At 42.5% G+C, this 18906-nt stretch overlaps 1 protein-coding gene across 1 annotated transcript; it reads left to right on the top strand.

Moving 5' to 3' along the window:
- Positions 1-1437: 1437 nt before the first annotated feature.
- On the top strand, positions 1438-18892 carry adal (adenosine deaminase-like). The gene is made up of 10 exons (XM_041869119.2): positions 1438-1608; positions 10777-10907; positions 16491-16551; positions 16691-16778; positions 16861-16942; positions 17277-17403; positions 17538-17618; positions 17732-17870; positions 18111-18211; positions 18415-18892. The coding sequence occupies exons 1-10, from the start codon at positions 1564-1566 to the stop codon at positions 18604-18606; spliced, it is 1047 nt and encodes a 348-aa protein (XP_041725053.1). The 5' UTR covers positions 1438-1563; the 3' UTR covers positions 18607-18892.
- Positions 18893-18906: the final 14 nt, after the last annotated feature.

The raw sequence follows: 18906 nt of genomic DNA, 5'->3' as shown, positions 1-18906 counted from the left end.
CCAAACAATTCTATTTTTGTTTCATCAGACCAGAGGACATTTCTCCAAAAAGTATGATCTTTGTCCCCATGTGCAGTTGCAAACCGTAGTCTGGCTTTTTTATGGCGGTTTTGGAGCAGTGGCTTCTTCCTTGCTGCGCGGCCTTTCAGGTTATGTCGATATAGGACTCGTTTTACTGTGGATATAGATACTTTTGTACCTGTTTCCTCCAGCATCTTCAAGGTCATTTGTTGTTGTTCTGGGATTGATTTGCACTTTTCGCACCAAAGTACGTTCATCTCTAGGAGACGCTTCTCCTTCCTGAGCGGTATGACGGCTGCGTGGTCCCATGGTGTTTATACTTGCGTACTATTGTTTGTACAGATGAACGTGGTACCTTCAGGCGTTTGGAAATTGCTCCCAAGGATGAACCAGACTTGTGGAGGTCTACAAAAAAAATGTCTGAGGTCTTGGCTGATTTCTTCTTGATTTTCCCATGATGTCAAGCAAAGAGGCACTGAGTTTGAAGGTAGGCCTTGAAATACATCCACAGGTACACCTCCAATTGACTCAAATGATGTCAATTAGCCTATCAGAAGCTTCTAAAGCCATGACATAATTTCCTGGATTTTTCCAAGCTGTTTAAAGGCACAGTCAACTTAGTGTATGTCAACTTCTGACCCACTGGAATTGTGATACAGTGAATTATAAGTGAAATAATCTGTCTGTAAACAATTGTTGGAAAAATTACTTGTGTCATGCACAAAGTAGATGTCCTAACCGACTTGCCAAAGCTATAGTTTGTTAACAAGAAATTTGTGGAGTGTTTGAAATACAAGTTTTAATGACTCCAACCTAAGTGTATGTAAACTTCCAACTGTAATTGATATTCGTGCTCCATTGGGTAGAGGTGAGGCCAAATTTAAGATGAAAGCCTTTATAATAGATGTGTGGCAGAAGTGGTGGGACTGCGAGCCCGAGGGTGGCATTTATATGCCCTCCAAAGAAAGGTTGGTGGACCAAATTCAAGGTTCAGATTAGGAAGGAAGAGGAGGTGTTTGCTCAGTTGCGTCTAGGACATTGTACATTGAACTCGTCATTATATATGGTTGGCAAGCATGCGAATGGTTTGTGTATGTTGATGAAACAGTGAAGCATGTGTTGGTGTATTGTTGTAAGTACCAATATGTGGAAGAGAGCAAAAAATTAATGTGTAGGGTTATTGAGGTTGGATGGGGTGGGTTTGGAAGGGATTGTTAAAGTTAGTAGGACTCTTTTTTTCTTATTAGTACAGGATTCGATAGGAGGGTTTAGTTTCTCTTAAATGTTTGTTTCTTTATTCGTTTAGTCTGTAAACTGTGATTGACTACACACTCCAGTACAGTAGGTGGCAGCATGCACCTCTAACGTTTGTTTGCGGACCGCCATAATATTATAGAAGAAGGAGAAGGAGGGCATTGTTTCACTGTTGCAACAGTTAAATAAGCACTGAAAACAGAAGAAGGATCTGTGATGGAAAGAACGTGATGATCGCACAGGTTCATAGATCATTGAGTACATTTATTTCCGAATAAAACAATTAGAATGGAGAAGGAGGCTGATTTATTCTACCGACAGCTGCCAAAGGTGGTAAGTAGCCGTCTACAATATATAGGATTATTAATTTTTTTACCTGAAGACAATTAAGTTGTTTTTTAGAAGTGTAAACGTTAGTGTTAGCTAGCTGACGTTAGCCGGTTGGAGAAGCTGAGTTTGACAGCCATTAAGGCTTATTAAAGGGAATTTCACCCTGGGGGAATCTGGGCTTGTTTTCATAATGTCCGAGGCATTTCTAGGACAGTGAGATATGTTTCACACATAATTGCCCAGGAGGAAGGCAGGTATGGGCTTTGCGGGCTGAATGATACACCCTAAGAGGGCGAGATCTAAAAATAAATGTAGTCCTGCTTTGTGGCATTTCGAGAAGGCTATGTTATACTGATCGCAGTACATTTTTGTGCGTGTAGATATGGTTGTCTTTGTTTGATAGAGCCATTGGATGTCATTCAGCCTCCTATCGGTGGATTCATTGCTAAATATACAAACACATTTTTTCCAGTCTCTAAAAGACTACAACTTGTGTTGGGCGGTGCTTCGTCAAAAAATTTTTTTACTAACCCAAGATAGACCAGAGCCTGTCTTATCCAACGGTAGCAAATGAATCATAGTGGGCAGAGCCAAACACGAGCTGGTGAGATCCTATTGGTGCGTTCTATCATTTATTTGCACATTGTTCTATCTGAAGTTCACACAGGACACCAGATAAGACAGGAGATTTTCACCAGATAGGACAGACTGACCCTAGCTCCCCGGCACATAGATACTGGAGGCTGTGACGGGGGGTCGGGGGACACTGTGGCCCTGTCCGACGATACCACCGGACAGGGCCAACCAGACAGGGTACAACCCCACCCACTTTGCCAAAGCACAGCCCTCACACCACTATAGGGATATCAACAGACAACCAACTTACTACCCTGAGACAAGGCTGAGTAAAGCCCTCGTAGATCTCCTCCACCGCACGAGCCCGAAGGGGGCGCAAAACTGGACAGGAAGATCATGTCAGTGACTCAAAACACTCAAGTCGAGTATAGCGAAAAAAGCCTGGCATGATGTTACGGACCACTCCTAGGGACTGCATGGGAGAGCGCTAGTAAGCCAGTGACTCAGCCCCCGTAATAGAGTCGGAGGCAGAGAATCCCAGTGGAGAGAGGGGAGCCAGCCATGCAGAGACAGCAAGGGCGGTTCGTCACTCCACCTTCGCACCCCTGGGACCTACTGAAGAGTTTCAGTCTTCAGTTAAGGCTTAAAGGTCGAGACCAAGTCTGCGTCTCTCACATGGTAGGCAGACCATTCCATAGAAATTGAGCTCTATAGGAGAAAGCCCTGCCTCCAGCTGTTTGCTTAGAAACTCTAGAGACGATAAGAAGGCCTGCGTCTTGTGACCATAGCGTACGTGTAGGTATGTATGGCAGGACCAAATCGGAGAGGTAGGTAGGAGCAAGTCCATGTAATGCTTTGTAGGTTAGAGGGTAAAACCTTGAAATCAGCCCTAGCCTTAACAGGAAGCCAGTGTAGAGAGGCTAGCACTGGAGTAATATGATAGAATTAGTTGGTTCTAGTCAAGATTCTAGCAGCCGTATTTAGCACTAACTGCAGTAATCTAATCTACAAGTGACGAAAGCATGGATGAGCCTTTCTGCATCAATTTTGGACAAAAAGTTTCTGATTTTTGCAATGTTACGAGGATGGAAAAAAGCTGCCCTTGAAAAATTATTGATATGTTCGTCTAAAGAGAGATCAGGGTCCAGAGTAACGCCAAGGTCCTTCAGTTTTATTTGAGACGACTGTACAACCATCAAGATTAATTGTCAGATCAAACAGCAGATCTTTGTTTCTTGGGACCTAGAACTAGCATCTTTGTTTTGTCTGAGTTTAAAAGTACAACATTTGCCGCCATCCACTTCCTTATGTCATAAACACAGGCTTCCAGGGTAGGCAATTTTGGAGCTTCACCATGTTTCATGTGTCAAGAGATACAGGATAAAAAAACTTGAGTGTCTCCATTGATCCTAGGTCCTGGCAATTCTGTGCAGACTGAGTTTTGGAGAAATACGCTGATTCAAAGAGGTGTCCGTAATTTGCTTTCTAATGATCATGATCTTTTCGTTGAATAAGTTCATGAATTCATCACCGCTGAAGTGAAGGCCATCCTCACTTGGGAATGCTGCTTTTTAGTTAGCTTTGCGACCGTATCAAAAATACATTTTGGATTATTTTTATTCTCCTCAATTAGGTTGGAAAAGTAGGCTGATCGAGCAGCAGTGAGGGCTTTTTGATATTGCACAGTACGGTCTTTCCAAGCTAGTCGGAAGACTTTCAGTTTGGTTGAGCGCCATTATCGTTCAAATTTTCTGGAAGCTTGCTTCAGGGCTCTGGTATTTACTGTATACCAGGGAGCTAATTTCTTGTGACAAATGTATTTTGTTTTTAGAGGTGCGACTGCATCTAGGGTATTGTGCAAGGTTACATTTAGATCCTTGGTTAGGTGGTTAACTGATTTTTGTACTCCGACATCCTTGGGTAGGTGGAGGGAGTCTGGAAGGGCATCTAGGAATCTTTGGGTTGTCCGAGAATTTATAGCGTGGCTTTTGATAATCCTTGGTTGGGGTCTGAGCAGATTATTTATTCAGATTGCAAACGTAATAGGATGGTGGTCCGATAGTCCAGGATTATGAGGAAAAACATTTAGATTCACAATATTTATTCCACGGGAGAACTAGATCCAGGGTATGACTGTGGCAATGTGTAGGTCCGGAGATATGTTGGACAAAACCCACTGAGTCGATGGATCCAAAAGCCTTTTGGAGTGGGTCTGTGGACTTTTCCATGTGAGTATTGAAGTCACCAAAAATGTGAATATTATCTGCCATGACTAAGAGGTCCTATAGGAATTGAGGGAACTCCATGAGGAACGCTGTATACGGCCCTGGAGGCCTGTAAACAGCTATAAAAAGTAATTGTTATAGTACTGTTTGTCCATTTTGAGACATCGTAGCCTCAAAATAGTCAGAATTAATCTACGAAAACTCAGGGAATCTGTCATTAATTTAGACGTTTTTGCCGAGGAGATCTTAGTCGTGCAAGTTTTCATCTAAGATGTTTGGTGCAGTATTTGTCAAGTCATTTTTTCTGCATGAAAACGATTTGTGTCTCGTTGACTGACAACAAACACTTAATTTAAGAATGTCTACTCTTGACCAAACACAGAGGAAGGGGTGTAGACTTCGGCTTGCCTCAATATATATTTTTTGTGCACGAACAACCGGAAAAAACCCTTGCCAAACACCAAAACAAACTAAAATGTCGTCATAATATATGCACAAACTGTTCCGAACTGTTTAGGCTGGGAAGCATGCGGACGCCTTTACCGCTAGAACACACCCATGGATTTTCTGTGGTTCCGTGTTTTTCCCCCCGGAGTGGGTACGGATATGGAGTTTCTGTATCCCAATTTTCCCAGGCAAACAATATGGATGTTTCTGCACATTTTAAAAATCTATCTGAGTACCCACTCCACTGCCTACATAGCTGCTGTGCTGAGTGCTCCGCTGCTGCTCCCTCTTCCTTGATCGCCTTTGTCTGGTCACTGGTGTAGCCTACAAACTTTTTTTTTTACTGGTCCGGATACATGCTCGGCTGCCTAGAACGTTCGGCTGCCCAGAGGTGGAACGTAGCGAGACGGACATGCAGTCTAATTAGCAATTGAGTGTTCTTTTTTCATCATCATTGCAAACATTGGCTAAGCTACGCAGGAGGCACACAGACCGTAGTGTTATATTTTCATGGCAGCAACTATGCTGAACAAAAATATAAACACAACAAGTGTTGGTCCCATGTTTCATGAGCTGAAATAAAAGATCACTAAAATGTTCCATATACACATAGCTTATTTCTCTAAAATGTTACATCCCTGTTAGTGAGCATTTCTGCTTTGCCAAGATAATCCATCCACCTGACTGGTGTGGCATATCAAGAAGCTGATTAAACAGCATGATCGTTACACAGGTGCACCTTGTGCTGGGGACAATAAAAGGCCACTCTAAAATATGCACTTCTGTCACAACTCAATTCCACAGATGTCTCAATTTTGAGGGAGCGTGCAGTTGGCATGCTGACTGCAGGAATGTCCACCAAAGCTGTTGCCAGGGAATTGAATGTTAATTTCTCAGCCATAAGCTGCCTCCAAAGTCGTTTTAGAGAATTTGGCAGTACGTCCAACCGGTCTCACAACCGCAGACCACGTGTATGGCATTGTGTGGGTGAGTGGTTTGCTGATGTCAGCGTTGTGAACAGACTGCCCCATGGTGGGGTTATGGTATGGGCAGGTATAAGCTACGTACAACAAACACAATTGCATTTTAATCGATGGCAATTTGAATGCACAAAGATACGGTGATACCCATTGTTGTGCCATTCATCCGCCGCCATCACCTCATTTCAGCATGATAATGCACCGCCCCATGTCACAAGGATCGGTACACAATTCCAGGAAGCTGAAAATGTCCCAGTTCTTCCATGGCCTGCATACTCACCAAGACATGTCACCCATTGAGCATGTTTGGGATGCTCTGGATCGACGTGTAAGACAGCATGTTCCAGTTCCCGCCAATATCCAGCAACTTCGCACAGCCATTGAAGAGGAGTGGGACAACATTCCACAAGCCACAATCAACAGCCTGATCAACTCTATGCGAAGGAGATGTGTTGCGCTGCAAGAGGCAAATGGTGGTCACACCAGATACTGACTGGTTGTCTGATCCACACCCCTATCTTTTTTTAAAGGTATCTGTGACCAACGGATGCATATCTGTATTCCCAGTCATGTGAAATCCATAGATTAGGGCCTAATGATTTTATTTCAATTGACTAATTTCCTTATATGAACTGTAACTCAGTAAAATCAAAGAAATTATTGCATGTTGCGGTTATATTTTTGTTCAGTGCATTTGGAAAGTATTCAGACCCCTTGACTTTTTCCACATTTTGTTACGTTACAGCCATATTATAAAATTGATTAAATAATGTTTTTCCTCATCAAGCTACACACAATACCCCATATGGAAAAGCGACAACAGGTTTTTAGAAATTTTTGCAAATGTATTAAAAATAAAAACAGATACCTTTATTTACATAAGTATTCAGACCCTTTGCTATGAAACTCGAAATTGAGCTCAGGTGCATCCTCCGAGACAGGATTGTGTCGAGGCACAGATCTGGGGAAGGGTACCAAAACATTTCTGCAGCATTGAAGGTCCCCAAGAACACAGTGACCTCTATCATTCTTAAATGGAAGAAGTTTGGAACCACCGAGACTCTTCCTAGAGCTGGCCACCCGGCACAACTGAGCAATCGGGGGAGAAGGGCCTTGGTCAGGGAGGTGACCAAGAAACAGATGGTCGCTCTGACAGAGCTCCAGAGTTCCTCTGTGGAGATGGGAGAACCTTCCAGAAGGACAACCATCTCTGCAGCACTCACCAATCAGGACTTTATGGTAGAGTGGACAGACGGAAGTCGTCACTCAGTAAAAGGCACATGACAGCCCGCTTGGAGTTTGCCAAAGGCACCTAAAGATTCTCAGACCATGAGAAACAATATTCTCTTGACAGATGAAACCAAGATTGAACTCTTTGGCCTGAATGCCAAGCGTCACGTCTGGAGGACACCTGGCACCATCCCTACGGTGAAGCATGGTGGTGGCAGCATCTTGCTGTGGGGATGTTTTTCAGCGGCAGGGACTGGGAGACTAGTAGTTAGGATTGAGGCAAAGATGAACGGAGCAAAGTACAGAGAGATCCTTGATGAAAACCTGCTCCAGAGCGCTCAGGACTTCAGACTAGGGCGAAGGTTCACCTTCCAACAGGACAACAACCCTAAGCACACAGCCAAGACAACAGAGGAGTGGCTTCGGGACAAGTCTCTGAATGTCCTTGAGTGGCCCAGCCAGAGCCCGAACTTGAACCTGATCGAACATCTCTGGAGAGACCTGAAAATACCTGTGCAGCGACGATCCCCATTCAACCTGACAGAGCTTGAGAGGATCTGCAGAGAAGAATGGGATAAACTCCCCAAATACAGGTGTGCCAAGCTTGTAGGGTTATACCCAAGAAGACTCGAGGCTGTAATCGCTGCCAAAGGTGCTTCAACAAAGTACTGAGTAAAGGGTCTGAATACTTATGTAAATATTATATTTCAGTTTTTCTAAAAACCTGTTTTTGCTTTGTCATTATGGGGTAATGTGTGTAGATTGATGAGGGGAAAAACCAAATGTAATCAATTTTAAAATAAGGCTGTAATGTAACAAAATGTGGAAAAAGTCAAGGTCTGAATACCTTCCGAATGCACTGTATAAAGCCTACATCACACAAAATGTGTCCAAAGTGTAGGGACTGCGTCCTGCTTGTGCAACTGCAATGTCCGTTACAACAGACAGACTGAGAAGGTTGTAGCCTTCATAATATATAGTGGTGTGAAAAAGTGTTTGCCCCCTTCCTGATTTCTTATTTGTTTGCATGTTTGTCACACTTAAATGTTTCAGATCATCAAACAAATTTAAATATTAGTCAAAGATAACACAAGTAAACACAATGCAGTTTTGAAATGAAGGTTGTTATTATTAAGGGAAAACAAAATCCAAATCCACATGGCCCTGTGTGAAAAAGTGATTGCCCCCTACAACCTAATAACTGGTTGGGCCACCCTTAGCAGCAACAACTGCAATCAAGCGTTTGCGATAACTTGCAATGAGTCTTCTACAGCGCTGTGGAGGAATTTTTGCAGAATTGTTGTAATTCAGCCACATTGGAGGGTTTTCGAGCATGAACTGCCTTTTTAAGGTTATGCCACAGCATCTCAATAGGATTCATGTCAGGACTTTGACTAGGCCACTCCAAAGTCTTCATTTTGTTTTTCTTCAGCCATTCAGAGGTGGACTTGCTAGTGTGTTTTGGATCATTGTCCTGCTGCAGAACCCAAGTTCGCTTCAGCTTGAGGTCACGAACAGATGACCGGACATTCTCCTTCAGGATTTTTTGGTAGACAGCAGAATTCATGGTTCCATTTATCACAGCAAGTCTTCCAGGTCCTGGAGCAGCAAAACAGGCCCAGACCATCACACTACCACCACCATATTTTACTGTTGGTATGTTCTTTTTTCTGAAATGTGGTGTTACTTTTACGCCAGATGTAATGGGACACACACCTTCCAAAAAGTTCAACTTTTGTCTCGTCAGTCCACAGAGTATTTTCCCAAAGGTCTTGGGGATCATCAAGATGTTTTCTGGCAAAAATGAGACAAGTTATTTTTGCTCAGCAGTGGTTTTCGTCTTGGAACTCTGCCATGCAGGCCATTTTTGCCCAGTCTCTTTCTTATGGTGGAGTCATGAACACTGACCTTAACTGAGGCAAGTGAGACCTGCAGCTCTTTGGATGATGTTGTGGGGTCTTTTGTGACCTCTTGGATGAGTCGTCGCTGCACTCTTGGGGTAATTTTGGTCGGCCGGCCACTCCTGGGAAGGGTCACCACTGTTCCATGTTTTCGCCATTTGTGGATAATGGCTCTCACTGTTGTTCGCTGGAGTCCCAAAGCTTTAGAAATGGCTTTCTAACCTTTTCCAGACTGATGGATCTCAATTACTTTCTTTCTCATTTGTTCCTGAATTTCTTTGGATCTCGGCATGATGTCTAGCTTTTGAGGATCTTTTGGTCTACTTCACTTTGTCAGGCAGGTCCTATTTAAGTGATTCCTTGATTGAGAACAGGTGTGGCAGTAATCAGGCCTGGGTGTGGCTAGAGGAATTGAACTCAGGTGTGATAAACCGCAGTTGAGTTGTGTTATAACAGGGGGGGCAAACACCTTTTCACACAGGGCCATGTAGGTTTGGATTTTGTTTTCCCTTAATAATAACAACCTTCATTATTAAGAGAAAATTAGATGCAGCAAGGAATACTTGAGGAGAATTGTTAGGCTATTTGATGTGTAATTTGTATAAAAAGTTTATAAATAGCAGCTTAATACTGTATATAGCTATAGATAGTATGATACACTGCATAATGAAACGATCCCTAGTAAGGTGTAGTGTTTTGAGGGTGGACTTTTATTTGGCTTTTATTTTGACTTTTATTTGGCATTAATAGACTGGTTTTACGCACAACAACTTTCTATCCAAGGAGATAGCCCGACGGCCCATGCCATGCATGTTCAGGTAGGCTATACAGAACAGTTGTGTATATAAAATAAATACATTGGTAGCTGATTAGTATGCTGTTGCATTGGAAATTAAGTTTACAATCTTTGTTTGAATTTCCAACTTTTATTACTCAACAAGTAATTACATTATTGCCGCAAGCCAGCAGTCTAAATGTCAGCATTGCAACACCATGTATAGCTTTGTGAAATGTTTGTCTTAACATGAGAAAATTATGACTAAATAGGCTTACCAATAAACAGAGAGCCTATCATCGATTCGATAAGCAGCCGCAATTTCAGCACCATGGACAGCGATTGGTAGTCTATACTTCGTGTGTGGCTGTCTGGCTGACGCATTGCATTTTTTTTTATTTGTCTTGCTGACGCATTCGGAGGGGGAGGACAACTCCGACCTTGCGGGGATCCAGAGAAACTGTGTTACGCCAGTGACATTCACACATTCAAATCAAATCAAATTTTATTGGCCACATGCGCCGAATACAACAGGTGCAGACATTACAGTGAAATGCTTACTTAAACCCCTTAACCAACAGTGCATTTATTTTTAATTAAAAAAAAGTAAAATAAAACAACAACAAAAAAGTGTTGAGAAAAAAAGAGCAGAAGTAAAATAAAATAACAGTAGGGAGGCTTTATATACAGTGGGGTACCGGTGCAGAGTCAATGTGCGGGGGCACCGGCTAGTTGAAGTAATATGTACATGTGGGTAGAGTTAAAGTGACTATGCATAAATAATTAACAGAGTAGCAGCAGCGTAAAAATATGGGGTGGGGGGCAGTGCAAATAGTCCGGGTAGCCATGGTTAGCTGTTCAGGAGTCTTATGGCTTGGCTTATGGCTTCGCTAGTCAGACGTTCCACAAGGTGTTAGTAAGGCGTTCTGTCGCCCCTCCTGCGCGGTTCATTTCTGGCATTATTCACTCTTCATATATTTCAGTCTAACAGGTTGGTACTCTGTAACTCCTTGTGTCATCCTCTCTTCTCTACCCAGGAGCTTCATGCCCATCTCAATGGCTCTGTCAGCTTCTCAACCATCGAGAAACTCGTGGCTCGAAAGCCACATCTCAACATCGAACACGGCATGACTGCTATTCGCAGTGGTCAGCGGAGGACTCTGGATGAGTATGTATGACAGAATTGATTGATTGTTTCTTTTTCTGAGTCCATAGTGCATTGGTTGTTATCATGTATGGCACGTGTCAAACTCATTCCACCGAGGACCGAGTGTCTGCGGGTTTTCACTCCTCCCTTGTACTTGATTGATGAATTAAGGTCACTGATTAGTAAGGAACTCCCCTCACCTGGTTGTCTAGGTCTTAATTGAAAGGAAAAAACCAGCAGACACTAGGCCCACCATGGAGTGAGTTTGACACCCCTGATGTATGTGCTCATGTGATCTCTCGGTCCCGTCCCCCAAGTCAGTGAGTCAGCACATGAAGGACTAGTGGATGGATAGTTCATTTATTGCCAAGCTGCAATGATGGGACACAGTATAGATGAATCTTCAGTCGTCAAAGGGATATTAACAGCACTCTTAAAGAAGATGTATTTTCAAGTTATAAAGAGGAAGCTTAGCTAGCATAAAACCCACATGGAAATTAGATTAATAGATTCTGTATTTTAAAATATATATATTTTTATTAGTATATTATGAATTGAAATGGTGGAGTTATGTCACATGCAGCTATCGAAATGTCGTAAGTTCCAACCAACTGATTGCAGCATTACTGCAAAAATGGAGGGGGCAAGTGGAAGAGGGAGAAGGTAGGGAACTTGTCTGCCATATATTAAAGATACAAATTGGCAGAAAATAAAAATATATAAATTTCATTTGAGGACAGAAATGTTGATAGCAGTGCCATACAGGTTGCAAAATAAATGGGAAGAGATTTTCGATGTACCAATTCCATGGCACATGGTATATGAACTGATACAAAAAACACTTGATTCAACACTGAGTTTTTCAATTTTAATTATTATACAAAATTCTTGCCACTAACAGAATGCTATATAAATGGGGCATACAACAATCTCAGCTCTGTAGATTTTGCTGCGAAGAGACAGAATAACTAGATCATTTATTCTGATATACAGTGGGGAGAACAAGTATTTGATACACTGCCGATTTTGCAGGTTTTCCTACTTACAAAGCATGTAGAGGTCTGTACTTTTTTATCATAGGTACACTTCAACTGTGAGAGACGGAATCTAGAACAAAAATCCAGAAAATCACATTGTATGATTTTTAAGTAATTAATTTGCATTTTATTGCATGACATAAGTATTTGATACATTAGAAAAGCAGAACTTAATATTTGGTACAGAAACCTTTGTTTGCAATTACAGAGATCATATGTTTTCTGTAGGTCTTGACCAGGTTTGCAGACACTGCAGCAGGGATTTTGGCCCACTCCTCCATACAGACCTTCTCCAGATCCTTCAGGTTTAAGGGCTGTCGCTTGGCAATACGGACTTTCAACTCCCTCCAAAGATTTTCTATTGGGTTCAGGTCTGGAGACTGGCTAGGCCACTCCAGGACCTTGAGATGCTTCTTACGGAGCCACTCCTTAGTTGCCCTGGCTGTGTGTTTCGGGTCGTTGTCATGCTGGAAGACCCAGCCACGACCCATCTTCAATGCTCTTAATGAGGGAAGGAGGTTGTTGGCCAAGATCTCGCGATACATGGCCCATTCCATCCTCCCCTCAATACGGTGCAGTCGTCCTGTCCCCTCTGCAGAAAAGCATCCCCAAATAATGATGTTTCCACCTCAATGCTTCACGGTTGGGATGGTGTTCTTGGGTTTGTACTCATCCTTCTTCTTCCTCCAAACACGGCGAGTGGAGTTTAGACCAAAAAGCTATATTTTTGTCTCATCAGACCACATGACCTTCTCCCATTCCTCCTCTGGATCATCCAGATGGTCATTGGCAAACTTCAGACGGGCCTGGACATGCGCTGGCTTGAGCAGGGGGACCTTGCGTGCGCTGCAGGATTTTAATCCATGACGGCGTAGTGTGTTACTAATGGTTTTCTTTGAGACTGTGGTCCCAGCTCTCTTCAGGTCATTGACCAGGTCCTGCCGTGTAGTTCTGGGCTGATCCCTCACCTTCCTCATGATCATTGATGCCCCACGAGGTGAGATCTTGCATGGAGCCCCAGACCGAGGGTGATTGACCGTCATCTTGGAACTTCTTCCATTTTCTAATAATTGCATCAACAGTTGTTGCCTTCTCATCAAGCTGCTTGCCTATTGTCCTGTAGCCTATCCCAGCCTTGTGCAGGTCTACAATTTTATCCCTGATGTCCTTACACAGCTCTCTGGTCTTGGCCATTGTGGAGAGGTTGGAGTCTGTTTGATTGAGTGTGTGGACAGGTGTGTTTTATACAGGTAACGAGTTCAAACAGGTGCAGTTAATACAGGTAATGAGTGGAGAACAGGAGGGCTTCTTAAAGAAAAACTAACAGGTCTGTGAGAGCCGGAATTCTTACTGGTTGGTAGGTGATCAAATACTTATGTCATGCAATAAAATGCACATTAATTACTTAAAAATCATACAATGTGATTTTCTGGATTTTTGTTTTAGATTACTTCTCTCACAGTTGAAGTGTACCTATGATAAAAATTACAGACCTCTACATGCTTTGTAAGTAGGGAAACCTGCAAAATCGGCAGTGTATCAAATACTTGTTCTCCCCACTGTATATATTCCATTCCTTTACTTTAGATTTGTGTGTTGTTGTGAAATTGTTAGATATTACTGCACTGTTGGAGCTAGAAACACAAGCATTTCGCTACATCCGCAATAACATCTGCTAAACATGTGTATGTGACCAATAAAATTTGATTTGATAACCCTCCCTACCAGTATGTGTTTTGGTCTGGACTTGAGTGGGTTCACTGTGCTGCCTAATGATATGACTGCAGATGCAGGTAACTTGCCCTAAACAAGATGTTCACCCTGTGGCTGTAATGTCACCCTTTGCTTGACTGTACCAACTGTCTGGCCCAGACTCACCTCTCAACCTCTCTGAATTGGAAGAAGTGACATAAACTGAGAGTGTTCATCACTTTAATTATTGCCAGGCAAGGACATGAGTCTCCAGTAACTGTCTGTTTCTTTTAGTAGCTCTATCAGTATCATCTCATCAGCTTGACCTGGCACAACAATTGCAGGAATGAGACGTCAAGGTCATACATTGCTTTAGGGGTGACCTGATGGCCACCACAGCCATCAATGCCAGCATCATCAGCCGAATATCTTTTCATGGCAGGACTGGATTGTAACGGGCTTGCTTCGGTTGCCTCACTCAGAGTGCATGCTATTGATCCACTTTAGCGTAGGGCCATTTTCGACAGAGACGGGTGTGTAGAATGAACTGTCAGTCCTCGGAATTCTCTGTGCACCTTGAAAAATGACAGTTTTGTGGTCTGGGAGACTGTTGCTGTAAAGCTGGTATAGTGACTCACGATCTTCCATATCATCAATGGTGGTGATGGGAGGCTCACTCTTATGATCTGCACTGTCCTCTCCTGAGCGCAGACCAGTTAATTTCCCTGCTCCAACGGAGTCAAGGTTCTCTTCATCTCCTGGCAGTTCCACCTGGAATGGTCAGCTGAATGACACTGGAAACACCGCCTGTTCTCACGGCAGTGAGAGAGAGCCGAATGAGTAGCATCATGGCACACATCACATGGTGTGGCATTCAGGCCTTCAATCTTCAATCAGTCCTTTTCCCTGTTAGACTGAGCTGGGCTAGGGCCAGGCAGCAAGACCTTCTCTAGCATATAAATGACTCTCTCTGGGGCAGTGGTTCCCAAATGGTGGGTTGCGCGAGGGGTAGTACATCATCAGTTTTCCTTGTCATGTCAGTCATTGCATACCTTAGATAGCTATTTATAACTTGTCAGAAATGTCCAGATCAACTAACCCATGTCAGGTAATGTTATTTTAGCTAGGTTTTTTAGCCAACTCAAATATCCCATGAACATACGTAAGACATGGCAAAATGTGTAGAATTTCAGGAAATGCGTTTTTAAAACTGCAATAATTTACTTTGCACCCCATGACAAAATGTGTAGAATTGCAGGAAATAAGCTTTAAACCTGCAAAATGTTCTCTGCGCCAATAAGAAGTGTCTGAACAGTTTGTGTCATGAACAGTGCTAGATGTGGCGTGCGCGCGCACAGAATGTTCCCCAATACTGGAAGGGGGCCTGAGTGAAAACGTTTGGGAAACCCTGCTCTAGAACAGACTGATCTGAGCTCTTAGGTTGTTGTAGCTGTGGCTCCTGTTTATCTGGGACTGAAGTAAAACTAACCTCAATTCTGTTCACTGAGATTCTCTCACTCGTTTCTCTGTGCACTTTTGCATTGGCTTTGAAGCTCATCTCAGCGCGGTAGTCGTTTAGCACATCTTGTACTTCATGTGCAGACCACTTGTCAATAGCCCTGGCTCTGAATGTTCTTTGCTTGGGCAGTTCCTGATGAACATGTGTGTAATGTCCTGTGTTGAGATCATCCTTTGCATTACCCTGTTCCTTCAGGCCTTCTGTAGCAGTGTGTGCTGCTCGGTTCAGTCTCAGCCAGTATTCAAATGGCTGCTCCTGTTCTTTGGGTAGAATCATGTAGAAATCTTCGAGTGGGATATGAGTATTGACTGCAGCTGAAATGCTTACTGAGGAGACCATAAATGGCATCTGGGTTAGTATGAATGTCACTGTTTCTGATTCCGATTTAGACTTCATATTTTGTTCTGCACCCGAGATGGATGAGTATCTTTTCGGCCTGTTCCTCTGTTTTCATAATTTGGCCAAAAAATGTAACCGATTTTTATAGGGTCCTAGAGTTCCCACTTCTTCAGGTGGTGAATTGGCACCAATTGAATTAGGCCTATATGTCATATTAGTGCACATCTATTGAACCAAAAACAAAGGACAATTCTGGAGCCCTATTTTGATGGTATAATATAACAATAATAGCCTAATTGTCAATCCAAAATTCATGACAATCACTGGATTAGGTTGCATATCAAAATATATTGAATCATATGCAATCCTGCTTGGATATGTTAGATGTAACAACTTATTTATTGAATACCATCTCAGTAGTCTATTACACTTCTTATAAAGCATTGTGAATGACTTTATAATGACTTTATAAGATGATTACACATTTTTCTATTGCGTGATGCCACAATTATATTTTTTGGGGGGGTTCGACCAAATCATGGGCTGGTGCCACCAACTGAGGTACAAGTTTGTGGCACGAGTGCCACCAGGGGAAAACTTTAGTCTGGAGCCCTGTAGAGTGTCTTATTTGACGCCAAATCAACAGTAGTTAATGAAAACATAAATCGCAAATGTATGATACAGGTGGACCATCATTGTCCATAAAATAAAGTTGTTGTATTATAAATGTCAGCTGGTATATACCCAACTTGATACATTTCTGAGTGTAAAGGTGTAAATAAATTGTTAAATTCCAGCATAAAATGGGGAATACGTCATCTGGCACATTAGTGTGTTTACATTGTCTAATGCACTCAGTTGTAAGGGTATGGAATTCTGGGTAATCCACAGCAGATCTATGGAGAATTGTTGTGGGCGATTTGAGAGTTGAATGGCCTGGGATAAAAACTGTCATTAAGCTGTCATAAAATACACGTTTTGTAATTTTACTGTCACAACAACCTGTCATCTCTCCAGGTGTTTCAAGGTCTTCAAAGTCATCCATCAATTAGTAGATACAGAGGAGGACATTCTTATGGTAAATTACACATTTGTCTATGGTCACTTGTATGCAGTTTCACTCATTTAAACCTAACAGTATTGACTCGATGGAGCCTGGAGCAACCCTACCATTGAACACGTTTGAGAAAATTGATTAAATCCGTCATTGTTTCTAGGTTACCAAAGATGTCATCAGGGAGTTTGCAGCAGATGGAGTAAAATATTTAGAACTGAGAAGTACCCCACGAAAGGAGACGACCACAGGCAAGACCACAAGCTAGACACACTGGATTGGATCGATCGCTTATATGCAGGGTTTCGCTTACATTTGCTTTGTATAATTTAGGAATGACAAAGAGAACGTATGTGGAAACGGTCATCCAGGCCATCCGTCAATGTAAAAATGAGGGAGTGGACATTGAAGTCAGGTATGTTTTCAATGCATTTGTAATGCGTGCTTTACTTATGAATGCTGAAGTGCTGTTTCAAAACAATCAAGGATGGAGCCTCATGTGGCTCAGTTGTTAGAGCATGGCGCTTGCAACGCTAGGGTTGTGGGTTCGATTCCCACAGGGGACGAGTACAAAAAAGTATTAAAATGTATGCATTATCTGGATAAGAGACTCAAATGTAAGGAAATAAATACTCGAAAAATGTTTATTGATAGAAATTGGTATGGTAATAGTTATAAAAATGTATAGTAACTTACAATGAAAACATTGATACCTCAAGTAACATAAAAACATATTTTCCCCCATTTAGGTTCCTGGTAGCTGTTGACCGTAGGAATGGGACAGAGGTTGCTATGGAGACCGTTAAACTGGCGGAGGACTTCATGCTGTCTACTGGTGGTCTGGTGGTTGGGCTGGACCTCAGTGGAGATCCTACGGTCAGTAGTGGATCAGTGCCTTGCTTATGGTTGACACGTTTCTCAAGATGTCATAAATGCACTGATTCTAAGTCACTCTGGATAGGAGCTTCTGCGAAATTACTGTCATGTAAAATGTTTAATTTATTTCCAAGGTGGGCCATGGCAGAGATCTCCTTCCCGCCTTGCAAAAAGCCAAGAACTGTGGACTAAAACTATCTCTACACCTGTCAGAGGTAGGTACCATCAAAACTTAACTGATTCAAGCAATGCCAATTGATATAATGTTTTTTTGATAATAGTTTTGTGAGTTTATTTCATTCGTTTTGACTAAAATGCAATGTTCCAGGTGCCATCTCAGGCGGACGAATCAGAGCTGCTGCTAAACATTCCACCTGACAGGATTGGTCATGGGACGTTCTTACACCCTGAAGTGGGCGGGTCACAAAGCCTGGTTGATAAAGTGCGGAAGCATAACACACCTCTGGGTAAGAATGGTATGGTCAGGGCAGGAATGAGTCTAGTGATTGCTCTAAAATGATTATTTATTGACCATATCGGTCTTCTGTAAGGCTAGATTTTTTTCTTTAGATCTAAATTATCTAGAAAACATGAACAGGGCTAAGGGTTATAGAAACTGTTTGTTGATCTTATGGTAGCACATGTTGCCTCTATCCAAGCTGTTTCATATACTGTATCTTTCTGATACCTTAAACCTTTCCTCGCAGAACTATGCCTGACCTCTAATGTCAAGGGTCAGACAGTGTCATCCTATTCTCAACATCACTTCCTGTACTGGTACCAAATGGGACACCCCAGTGTGATCTGTGTAAGTGTTTGCCCAAAATGTGTTCGATGCATAAACGTTTAAAACTGAGAAGTGTTGAATTAAGAGTAAATTGATTTCCCATTCAATGAAACATTTGAGACATTCCGCTCAAGTCTCTCATTGGTATCAATGAATGATTTACGTGCAAGGCAGAGTTGCACACTTATCTTGTGGGAGCTTGACAGTACTCTTGTTGTTTTCAGACAGACGACAAGGGGGTGTTTTGCACGGACCTGTCTCAGGAGTACCAGTTGGCAGCCTCTACCTTCAACCTCAGTCAGGAGGACATGTGGACTCTGTCCCAGAAGGCTATAGACTGCACCTTCTCCCCTGACCTAAATCAGCAGCTACACCAGAGGTGGCTGGAGCTACGGCCAACGCTGTTCCAGTTATGACATGTCAAGCAGCGCATTCTAGGTGATCAGCCTGAGCAGAATCGCCAGTCTTGACCATTTGAGTAGTTATTTGAGATGCAAGATTTGTAGATCAGTGATTCCGGCAGAGCCTTGATCAGGCAGATCCACACCTCAGGTTTTTTTCCAAGTGTTTTCCTTATAGCTGAAGCATGCAAATCATCCAGGTCCATAAGCCATTTACAAAAGGGAGCTGTTTTGTATTTTTTTTGGTACTTGATATTTAAAAAAGAGTAAAGCAGTTTATCAATAAAACATGTTGCTTTTACTTATCTCCCAGTA

Source organism: Coregonus clupeaformis, chromosome 11 (assembly GCF_020615455.1).
Source record: "Coregonus clupeaformis isolate EN_2021a chromosome 11, ASM2061545v1, whole genome shotgun sequence".
In the NCBI taxonomy this organism is placed as follows: Eukaryota; Metazoa; Chordata; class Actinopteri; order Salmoniformes; family Salmonidae; genus Coregonus; species Coregonus clupeaformis.
This window is presented reverse-complemented; position numbering and strand designations above follow the sequence as displayed.

What these genes read in the sequence shown, in the direction of transcription:
- adal (XM_041869119.2), top strand. Translation starts at nt 1,564, where the DNA reads ATGGAGAAGGAGGCTGATTTATTCTACCGACAGCTGCCAAAGGTG. An exon ending in CAGAGGAGGACATTCTTATG is followed by an intron (nt 16,552 to 16,690) that starts GTAAATTACACA and finishes CATTGTTTCTAG; the next exon opens with GTTACCAAAGATGTCATCAG. An exon ending in TATCTCTACACCTGTCAGAG is followed by an intron (nt 17,619 to 17,731) that starts GTAGGTACCATC and finishes GCAATGTTCCAG; the next exon opens with GTGCCATCTCAGGCGGACGA.